Raw genomic sequence first — 12,334 nt, 5'->3', positions numbered from 1 at the left:
CTATATAAAAAAAATATGGTTTGTCCTTATTGGATTTACGGCGGCACCGGCAAAAAGAAAGGAAAAAAAAAAAATTGTTTTTCTACAGCGAGTTCGAAGCTGTCAAACAAACTCAGTTGAAATGGGAGGTCAGTGATTTCCTTTTCTCCGTGGCTTTAGGTTCAGTGCACCATAGACACTCTGAAGCAATAACACACACATACATGTACCCACCACACACACACACACACGCACACACACACACGCCTTCCTCTGCTCGGGACGGACACAATGTCAGACAAAATTAAGCAACAATAACAGAAATAACCCCCGGCAGTTGCCAGATAGAGAACAATGGGCTGCGGGCCCAAGCCGGCCGCTGCTGCTAAGTGTCTAAACACTGAGCCCGGCCAGTCGGTCCACTCCACTTCCTGCTCGATAAACACAAGGAAAACAGCCGGCTGCTTTTCCTGAGGACGGGGTGGGGGTGTGGGTGTGGGGGTGTGGGGCTGTACCGGAGGACGTGACGCTGGAGGAGAGGAATCTCACTGACAGACCGACACACTGATGGGCTCTTACGTAGGACCAGACAGGAGGGTTGGTGCTGAGTCAGGCCAGACATTCAGCTCATCTTCATTTCTCACAGAGCAAGAATGTCGTGCGTTGAACATTTTATTTGGTCTGCTTTGACAAACTGGATCTCATGCACCATTGCCATCCTCCAATCTATTAAAACAGTTTAATCTGTCATGCACATACACTGTAGGCAGTCTTATTGTTATTTTTATACAATAGCTCTGCTTTACTTAAATCTGAGTGGAAAGTGGTGAGAAAAAAGTTCATTGCATGGTTGTTTTTTTTGTTTTGTTTTTATTTTAAGGGGACAATATTTTGAACTTGAGATAATTAACATGCAGTTGTCACTTAAACTTGACCATACATGAAAATGAGAGTTAGATATTTCTCAAACCACGTATTCTTACCCCATCTTTGCTCACAGGATTCAGTATGTATTTGTCCCTTAACCATCACTTAAAAATAAATTGCCAACGAGAAGAAAGCCGAGAGGTTAACGCTTGCCGTCACATTAATAGTGACCCCGGGTTTCAAGGACTTCCACACCATAAACGCCCAATCACAAATAAGATTTACAAATGTGTCACACATTCGTGAAAATCATTTTTAACAGTAATAATGAATAACAGATTAAAAAGTCAAGAACCAATCATTGTGACTCCAAAGGCGTTAAATCCAAATACATAAATCCAGTGAATCTAGTCACAGGAGAGTTCAGGACGCATTCTCACTAGTCTGTTTAGTCAGGTTAAAACAACACAAGGTCTGATAACTGCAGTACTGAGGACCACTGTGTGCTTCCATCTGAACTCTGAAGACGAACCAGACAAAGTTGGTCCGAAAATCAGGTCTTGGTTAGTTTCCAAACTGACTTTCCAAATTGCAGCACAACCCAGAGCTTTAAACAAACTAAACACAGGAGGTGACCGAATTCAGAGGAGTTACAAGTGTGGGCCTCTCAGTCGTTTAATTTTAACCTCTCTGCTCGAGTTTCCTATTCATTTAAACTTTCCATAAACTGACATTGCATTATGCAATTCCCTGCCATCTATCTGCACATGTGAAAACTATCTCCAGATAAGAAAATAAAAATGTGACGCTGCAACTTTCTAACTGAAGATCACGTAAATGTAATGAATGAACAGCTCATTGAGACGAAGAAGGGACCAGTTCCATTTTAGGAATCAATCAGATTATCTGAATGTATTTATGGGGAGTAGTTTTTTTGTTTGTTTTTTAGTAGAAAGGAAATTTGGAAATACTCTAAAAATAGGTAATGACACCAAGTAAAATAATAAAGACACAAAAATACCACATTGCCAGTGCAGATCCTGTAATCTTAATTTAAAAGCTTTGATTTCTATTTCTGAAATGCAACATGCCTGACATTCAACAGATAAAAGTGTTTAGAGTGACCCGCCTGACCCACCTGCAGGGCAAAGGCAACAAAGACCGCTGTAACTGTGACCTACAAGCAGGCGTTCTTGTGATCTTTCTCACTGTTTAAAAGAAGCATTTGTTCCAGATGTTTGTGTTTGTTGAACCCATGACATTAAGGTCAAAGTCAGCTGATGTTGTTTGGCTTTTTATAAGAGTTCAATAGAACGTTGAATAAAACATGCCTGAGCTTGAGCATGAAATTTAAAAGAAAAAACTCCATTAAGAAGTCTTTGTATCGTGCGTCCTTGGAGCAGCAACACATTTATTTTGCTTCTTTACAGAACTTTGGGCGGTAGTACAGTGCAAGAGGCTGGCAGGAAACCTATTGGACCGATTCTCCAACGACATATTTAAAGCTCAGGTCCGTCAGAAAGGACTAATTGCTCCAAATGTACACAATTTCTTCAGAAATGGCAGACCACACTGGGCATGAGAGTCTAATCAAAAGAGCTATGATGTCAAAATCTATTTCTTCTCCATTGTCTGTATTCACGAGTGGAAGTGTGTTTGATGTTATGGACCAAACAGGATGCAATGAGCTCACATAAATAAAACGCAAGATCGAACAAGCGAGGACTTTATGGATGCAAGATAAATGAATTCATGTAAATTCCTGTATGCACAGAAAGGAGTGAAGGATTGATGAAGGATGCCACCGTCCCCACAGATCAAAGGTGCAGACGAATACACAGACATTACAGTCCTCAATGGGTCCTCTTCCTCCCAGACTGAGCTACTGCTCAGACGGGAAAAAGGGGGCTGCACAGGAGTCCACCCAGCGGACATAACCCACGGAAAACAGGATACAGCTGGTCAGAAGTGGCCGCCACAGCGGAGCATGACCAAGTATTCTACATAAGAAGTATTAGCTAATAAACATAGCTTAATTAAGTGTCACCTAACTGCATGTGCCAAAAATGACAAATGAAACTGATGGTTTTTTTCCTAATTTTTCTTGCTATGGCACTTTAACTTTTCTCGATTGCATTTTTTTTTTCTGTTCAGAAATATAAACTTTTTTTTAGTCAGACTTAAATACTATACTCCCAGAAGAATCCACACAGGAACAATGAAAATATTTAGAAGCCAATTTTAGTTGTGGATGTACATCATCAATACCTTTCTGAAGGTTATTACTCTCTACACTCACACAAACACGTATTTAAAGTTGAAACGATTGTATATATTAATTGAAGGTACATGCATTCAAATTGTTCTACACACTTTATACTATGAGGGATTTGAACTAATTGTGCAAAGATAAATGTCTCATCGTCAATACTATCAGTATAATTTCTAATGTGATTTTAAAGTTGTACAGTGTTGTTGTTGTACAGCATGTGTGTGGTTAGTCGAGTTGTTTATAATATGACCATCACACAACTAAAACACATCGAGTGTGGCCAACAGCATTAAGCATAGCTCTAAGGGACTAAAAAAAGATTTGCTGCATACATTTGGATTAAAGGTTCTATTTTAGGTGTTTATTCCAGGAGAAAAATCCTCAGACATTAATTTTAGAAAAGTTCATAACCAATTGTACAATTATTGTGAATACCAATAAACTCCTAAATATTACCATTCAAAAAGTACAGTATAAAATGGTATAGAACAAAGATGATAGATAGATACAGAATATTAAGTCACACTATCAAAAAATGCATGCGTTGCAAAAATGCTCTGAAACATTGTGAGTTTGACATCTTGTCTCGCATCCCCCCCCCCCCCCCCCAAAAAAAAATTAAGTTGTACCATAAATACACAGGTAAAGGACAGTATTGCATGACCGCCTCAATGAGTGGGCTTTCTCATATGGAGAATTGGAGAAAAAAAAAACATTCATGCATTTGGAGTGTAAAGATGAGACTTACAGTTTCGTGTGTCATTATCCCAGTCCCAGGCCTCTACGATCAGTGTGTACGTTCGCTGAAGGTGAAGAAAAATACAGAAATTAGTTATTTAAGTAACAGGTCTGTTCCTTTTGCCAACAACAAATGAAACATGATTAACATGCTTGAAGAAAACCCATGTCTTATTCTGCCTCTAAAGTAAATTTCATGGGGAATAACACACAAATTAAAACAAAATACAACATTTATGGGATAAAGCAGCAGATTTTGTGGTGTGGTTCATGCTTTCTCCTCCCAATTATTTTCCTGTGAACAGTAACAGTTCACAGCTCCGTCCCCTTCTTAAAACCGTCAAACAAAGTAGATTAAACAGAGGGTAAAAAGTATTTTCTTTTAGTCAAATGATGTTGCCAGTGATAGGTTGTTAAGTATAAAAATATACCCATCAATTAGTAAATCTGTATCTGCAATGTGCCTGGATTCACCTCAATAATCACAAAATAAAAAAGCTCATAATAGACACACACACACAAACACACGTTAGAATGATGCAAAAATCGATTTCGTTGCTACTACAGAGTCTCATTTGCAACTTGGCCTGCTTGACTTGCGCTGCCCGTGAAACCCAATGATTCAGAAACGAGAGCGCAGCATCCAGTAAAGCACAACGGTGGGATGAAGCCAAGGGAGGCAGTGTGGCTTGGAAGAGGAGAAGGAGAGATGCTAGAGGAGTAGTACATCAAAATGCCTGGCATGAGGCAACCTTTCTCTGGCTCAGTGTGCAGCGCAGTAGTGTGAACCTGAATGTGCGCGCCCCTGCTGGCTTGTTAGCGAGGCTTTTCGGCTCCAGATACAAAAATCGATCGCAGGGGTCAGCTGGGGAAAAGGCTGCAGATGCACACAGATGAAGGTGGAATTAAGATCTGTCTTTGTGCACAAGTAGGACCAGTGAGGTTTAAACTGGTGCAATATGATTCAAGCCTGACTGTGAAAGTATCCCTATAGAGCCAATTTTCTACAGATGTGCCTTCTCAATAAGGCCGATATAAAACAAAGGAGGTAGGGTACGATCATTACAGCTTGTATTAAATCTACACTTATGAGACGAGTACTGATACCATAATTAATTATCCAGGAATAGGAGCCACTTAGTTTAGATGATGACCTAAAAGACAAAATACTCAAACCAGCAGTTCTATTGGTTCAGCTAATCAATCAATCTCTTAAATTTAAAATATGTATTTCTTTAATTGTTTTGCAACCTCAAGGTGATGGAGCCATAACTTAGGGATTCTGAACTTATTATCCAACTAATGCATTAAAAAGGAAATAAAGACCTCCAAAATATTTTCTGAATATAAAGGTGGGCAGTAACCATTAGCGGTTGGCTTATCTAGTTTATTGGAAAAACTGTTGCCTTCTTCATAGGACGTTCTGGTTGGAGTTTGTTTTTGTACTGGATTCCAAAAACTTTTTTTGGGAGTATCAAAAAAAACCCAACCCTATTGTTCCTGTGGCATTTCTGACTCATTTAAACAAGACATAATAAAATAGGCGTTTGTGAACTTCCAGTCTTTTTCCAGGAAAAATCAAGCCTCAGTAGCTATGATGCCCATCAGGAAGGTCACATGCCATTATTAGCTGGGTGAGATGAAGTGGCTTTGTCCTTGGTTGTCAGACAGTGAGGTAAAGCAGCAGCTAAGGGGATTATCTGGTTTCACACTGGATAATTTTGCTTTACACTCACTCAGGGTAGCCGAGTGCTATAGTAGCAAACAAGCATTACTCTGGTCAAACTATATGTTCAATTAATTATTCTGGGTTTTTTTGAAGTCTAAATATCTTATTTTAGTTTACTTTTGGTTTTTGCCTCATCCTGATGGGGTGAGACCAGAAGTCACTAGTTATCTTGGTGATAACTCTACTGGTTGATTTTGCAATTAAATGAGAAGGATGTTCATTTTTTAACTTATTTGCCAAGAAACAAGTATTTTTGCCATTTAAGATGAAAGAGCAATCATTTCAGGAAAAAAAAAACCCAACAACAATTGTATTACTCAATATGGACCAAAATGTCAAAGTGCATATTGTATTTATCTTTTTAATGTAAATACCAAATACTTTATCCTATAGTCTAAAAATGTACATCTTAGCAGAGCTAATGGGAGTTTGAAACCACACACAAACACACCCAAGCCTACTAGGCATCACCGGCGTAATCTAGCTGGTGTGCTGCAGGGCACACTGCTAGGCAACCAGCTGACCTAAATAGCACTCATTACGTCACCACCAGTGACAGTTGTAGTAGTCACAGTGTGACTGCTGTGACCTCTAGTGTAGTGTCATTGATGGGAACTTGGCCCGGGGGGAGGGGCCTTGGGGGTGTGGGGGGGCATTAACATGCATTTGGGGGAATGGTTGATTGCATGAATGAAGCAGTGAGCAGAAATCGCAGGGCGGAAAGGCTGCAGAACGTGTGTGTGTGTGTCTGTTTTGCCAGTCTGTGTTGTTGATCTGGGGGACCAACAAGCTGGGAGGCTGGTTGCTGCTGGGCTGTGGGATTAACGAGGCTTGTCTGGCTGAGGGTGGTGGTGGGAGGAAGGGGAGGGGAGTGTTGTTGTGGAAGACCGAGGGTAACAGGAGAAGAGATGGAACATGACGGGACGGTGGTAAACTTCGGCACAAGTGCATCGGTGTGCACCCTCAGGTGGATGCGAAGCCGAAAGCAGTCTGACGAGATGGAACGCTGCAGTCGGAGGACATGTGGGGGGGGAGGTATTGGGGGGATTGTTGCCGGAAGCTCTGCCAACCCATCCAACTGCAGACGCACAACAGATGCAGCCACAAAGATGGATTATTTGACATGAACGTGGATCATCCCACGACATGTAGCTCGGCTTCTGACCTTTCCACCCATCCCCCCTCCCCCCACCACAAAAGGGTGGGCTGGCTGCCCCAGTCTGAGCATGTGGGTGGGTGTGCACGTATGCCAATGCACACAAGGGAACCGTGAGTGGCAATGCATGCTTGAATTACGAGAGATCTTTGAAATGAAGCACGTACAACTCCTGGCATTATGAAACAGTCGAAAGTCGTCATTAGGAAGACGCAAAGATCAGGGAATGAACAGGTGGCCATATTGTGACCTGTGCCTTTCAGGGTTTACATCAAATCCAGGCTTGCCCGCGTGCCTGCATGTTGTAAACGTTGGGGTAAATAGTCCCCCGAGTCAGTGTATGTTGATGAGCAAAGCCTCGGACTAGTCTGGTTTCCCACAGACCATCCCAGTCTGATTAGCTGGATTAAGTGACAGCTGCTCAAATGGTTGGAACAAGATAGATGGATGGGCAGGGGGATAAAGGGGAAGAGTGGGGGAGGGACGGGGGGAAAGGCTCCTGAACAAAGACCCTTGTCCCAACACCGTAACTCACCCCCCATTCCAATCAAAACCATTGTCCATGAAGACACAGTCAGCACGGGGACAATTAGTGTCAGCATGTGTGCCACTGAGCCCGAGCAGGACAGTCGCATGGGCAAAGTCAAAACAAGCTGCCTGAGGTTCCTGAATGGGTCCCGATCTCATGCCCAACTGTGCGCTTATCCTAATTTCATTAACATTCCCTCTTTCGCAAGTCAAATCGTACGTCAGTCATGTTTGGCGGCGTGAAATCCGAGACTATGAAGAATCCTCTGTCAGTCAAATCTCCAAAACCCAGCCCAGCCCTTACCCTACTGGATTAGAGGATTTACTCAGAGAAATCCTAGTTTTCAAGTCAAGAAGGGGGGGCATGGTGAAAAAAGATGTTTCTGTGTCATGTGCCCAGTAAATGTGTTTCTGCCGCATGTAATGAGGAGACAAATGTTGTCCTTGCGACATGTGGTGTGGAAATGGTCTGGATCCCAGTTGCCCTCTAAATCATCCATCACAAGTGGCAACACTTATGAAGGCAGGAAAGGTCCTGGTGGCCGTGGTGGATGTATGGGGAGAGCCACAGGTGAAGGTTCCCACGCCAGATGAGAGGGTGGATGGGTAAGGGGAAAGCAGCCGTTGAATTAGAAAAAGGGTGAGGGAACACAGAGAGGTGGTAGTGGGAAGTGGAAGCCAGGGCAGGTTGGGGTCACTAAGCATGGGATCTGCACGCTTCTCTTTCAAAAGAGGGGTCAGCCCTCTGCATGTGGTGTGATGTGCATGTTTGCATTTGAAGAATACGAAGAATGTGAGATCCAGGCCTGGTGTGTAATCCCATGCAAGATCCCAGTCTGCCAATGATTCAGTATCACTGAAGGGGTGTGTGTCCATTGTACAATTAAGCTTTCATTGACTCATTTCTGCCTCTTAAGGAAACCAGAAGCTGGCTGAGCTTTGAAGATCTTCCATACTCGATGGTTTTCTAGGTACAATGCAGCCCCTATAGAATTCTCTTGCTAAAATCTATTAAAAAAAAAAGAAAAGAAAGTGTGTCAGTGTGTGTGACCTTGAGTTATTTCTGTTTCCCATGTCACCTAGAGGTGACCCGAACATCCACCTCCACGTTCCCCACTCCTCCGCAGGGATCTTCCACTGACAACTCCTGATTTATTGCCTTCTGATGGGATGTCAGGTCATCACGATTCAGCCTGTGGCCAGTAATCGCTGCATGTAATCTTCATTAATCTGTGATGTCAATCCCAGCTTTTGGTTTTACTTGGGCTGAGTTTACACTATTCCAGCAGACGCTAAAGTCGGAAGGAGCAATTTCACAAAACAGCTTGTTATGCCCCTTATGGACCTTCCTCTGACATTTAACTTTGGAAGAATTGTTGGAAAACTGAATTCACAACTATGGAGCACAATCAGCTTTAAGAGCAGCACAGAGAATAGCTGTGGACAGAATACAAAAAATACTTGTATTACGACTTTGAAAAAGGCTGATACAGATGATCGTTGATGTTCTCCACACCTAAACAGCTACGTGTCACAGTCGAGACAGCTCGGGGCCTAACCGCCAAGATTTCTGGAGGGAAAGGAGGTTTGACGGTAGAAGGTTCTCAAGGGGGAAAATAAAAAGGGGAAAAAAAGCATACATAAGCTGAAACAGCTCCACTTCTGTCAAATGGGGGAACTCAAATGTAAATCTTGCTGGGTCTCGCTCCTCAATCTGTTGAGAAGCAGGGATCAAAGTCCTCCAGTGGCAAAATCCTTGCATATGTGGAGGTGATGTTGGCAGGCTGAGAAGTTGGATGGTTTTTGACCCTTTCTGACATCCACAGTGAACATTAGCATCCGTTGCCTATTCAAGGCAGAAATAACCAAAAGTTCCGTACAGAAAATGGCATGTGAACAGTAGCATGTTGCCACTGTTCACATATACACAATACCATTATTGGAATTACAGGTAAATATCTAAACACTAAAAATAAGCAATGCTGCATGGATTTCAAGGTTTGGGAGCTGGAAGATTATTCGATGAAAATGTTATTTTAATGGGTTTTTTTGAAGAATAAGTAATCCAATAGTAAACTGGAATCAAAATGTGGATGACAAATTAAGAAAACAAATTATTGAAGGACTCCAAAAACAACAACATTTTACAAAAGATAACTGAGAGCTGCAATCTTTATACCTTAAACATTAAAGACAACACTCGCAGAACAGGGACACCATCCTGGCTTTATTTAACACGAGCTGGCAATTCTAACATCAGTCCCTCTGTTACAACTGCGCGTGTTTGGAAAACTAGACTGGTTGCATCTCTCTGGGTGGAGAGCTGCAAGTTCTGTATGCAGGTTGCTGCCAGAGTCATGTGCCGAGTAATGTCACACTGAAAGCAAGGCATTTGGCCGACCGGTGTACACACACACACACACACACATACACACACACGCACACGGCCCATTGAGCATGTTGCTACTATGCCAACAGGGTCATTACCCATTCACTTCCAATACAACAAACCCCTTCCCTCCCAGCGCTAATTGAGCAGCATGGTCCAGGAATACACAACAAGTAAAACAAACAACACATTCGCATTTACATAGAAAGGGTAATCCGAGTTCACGCGCCTACCTCAGGCAGGTCACTGAAGACATGAATGAGATTACAATTGCTCAAATACCGACGGAAATGTGCTTGAAGATGAATGAAAGACACAATGCCAGAATGGGAGCATGGTTTTAAATTTCTGGCTTTGGAAAAAGGAAAAGTATAAAGGAAAGGTCAAACATAATGGATCATAACGAGTTCATTCAGCGAGTCACACACAGGTGGCTCTTGTGTCAAATCATAGCTGCCCCACATCCGACGAGACATGTTGGAAAACATTCACAAACAAAACTAATGAAGATAATGCAGCAGGACACTACACAGACGTTGAAAAGGATTTCTGACAAATAGATGCATGCATAATTAACTCATACCAATGGATAATTGTTAATGACTTCCTTTTGGTGTTAATACACCTGCAAAGGTGAGAGAGGGACAGAAGCAGAAAGTATGCTTCAGAAACCACAGCAACAAGGCACCTGACTGGAGAGCGATCGAGCGCCGCCTCCAACGGAGAGGCATTATCATTTCAAACAGGTTCAACAATACAGTGACAATTTAACTGCCCATATAATGACATGCTTTAATTACCCCCGCAAGGAGCCTCTAGCACCTGCACATTACCCTTGTAGAAGAGGGCGGGGGGGATACAGCGAGCCCCTCGGCACACACACACAGTGTGTTGGAACACCTGCTTTAATGCAGAGCATGACAACAGAAATATGCACGCAGATTCTAGAGACGTTCCCAGAACCCAACTTGTCTGTCAAATAAACAACAACAAAAAAATTATCTAATTAAGAGTACATTTTTCCTCTAAATACCCCATCATTTAAAACCCTGCTCATGACAGATCCACTTATCTCGGAATTCATATTTCAGCCGAGTTTTCACACTTACACAGCCACTTTTGCCTCCTGATTTGACCTGGCGTTCAAGAAGATCTTGAGCACTAATCTTTGCTCAACCTCAGGGATTAGTCCTGCCAAACTATTACTACTGGGCCATCAATATTACAGTTCTTAAAATACTGGAGTCAGTAAGAAGTCCTTTTGCCCAGAGCCATCGGACATCCAGAGCCACGGGACATCAACGAAAGAGATCTGGACAGATATCCTTAAGTTAACACATCAATCTTCCATTTGTGCGACAGACGCCAAAGCTCTCCAGCTAACCTCATACATAAACATCTGGCATTGTCCAGGTCAACAATCACTGGTCACAGATTGTTGACACTATCCAAAGTAGCCAGAGTGGATTCTTGAAATGCTTTGTTTGGAGTCTCACCACACCTCACTGTCTACAACCGATACAAGGGTCATAGCTTTTACAACCACCATCAGCTCGGAATCATATTTCCAAAGCCCCCCCCCCCTTTTTATTCGTCACTGGATTAAAGAGTTTTTGTATTTCCTCAAGTTGGAAGGATTTAGACTATGTTTAGATGGCACCACCTCCAAATTCTAGAAACTTGGAGTCCATTCTCAGAGCGAGTTAAAAAGGACGACTCCCCATATTATATCTCTACTTATTTCAAAGTAATGCAGTGCAACACCTGTGGGTCAAAGCATAACTGCAACTACCAATATAATGGTGTCTGGCTGTGAGCAAACTTTTAATCACCTCCATATAATGTTATATAACTTATTTAGTATTTTGTTTCTTCGTTTTTCAATATCAATATGATTTTTATTGTTACTTTTTTATTTTCATTCAAGCAGTACCTTGTATATTGAAGAAGTATCACTCCTCAGTATATACAGCTTCAGCAGGTAGACAGTATAGACACCAGCACCTAATTCAACTGTCTATTGAATTGACTGAAAGTAGAAACCATAATCTTCCCAATGCTTCTCAAAAATGTTAAATGCAACGATCCGGCAGCAATCCTTTGAGTCACAAGTCACATCTGCCAGATGACATTAAACATTTTTCAGTGCACTTCTTTCTGATCCGTGCTGAGACCATTTACATGCACAATCAAAATCTGATTGTTAATTGATGTTTGGAGTCAGAGATATTATCATGTATTCCAGTTTATCTGACTTATTTTGCTCTTTAAAATCCATGTCAGGGAAATAAAAACAACAACCGAGTTGTAGAAACAGAACAGAAAAAAAAATAAAATCACACGTGGTCAGAAGCCATGGAGAAGCAGCGGATATAATCCAACAAGTATATTTGGAAGAGCAACAATCTAATGGGAATTTTTTTATGCCATGTCTCATTTATGACTTTAATAAATAAAAAGGTCCAATAAGTTTTCTAATCAGATCCATTAGTGCAACATTAAAAATAAAAGCGCTTACGTTAAATATTTTCTGTCACTGACAAATGTTTTTCTGAGTAATCTACTTTTTTTTGCTTTATTCTGACCACAACACAAGTTTCAGCATTTTTTCAGTTTGCTATTTAAAGCAAAAATTGTCACAATGAAAACATAATAACTATGGAAATGAAGGCAACT

At 41.7% G+C, this 12,334-nt stretch overlaps 1 protein-coding gene across 2 annotated transcripts in view; it reads right to left on the bottom strand.

The window, feature by feature from the left end:
• jag2b (jagged canonical Notch ligand 2b) overlaps nucleotides 1–12,334 on the bottom strand; it is a 48,419-nt gene that overhangs the window by 25,557 nt on the left and 10,528 nt on the right. For both annotated transcript variants that reach the window (XM_080514164.1, XM_080514165.1), the window contains exon 3: nucleotides 3,867–3,921. In XM_080514164.1, coding sequence (XP_080370290.1) covers nucleotides 3,867–3,921 — 55 coding nt within the window. The remainder of the gene's footprint in view (nucleotides 1–3,866; nucleotides 3,922–12,334) is intronic.

Source organism: Blennius ocellaris, assembly GCF_963422515.1.
Source record: "Blennius ocellaris genome assembly, chromosome: 18".
Lineage (NCBI taxonomy): Eukaryota > Metazoa > Chordata > Actinopteri > Blenniiformes > Blenniidae > Blennius > Blennius ocellaris.
This window is presented reverse-complemented; position numbering and strand designations above follow the sequence as displayed.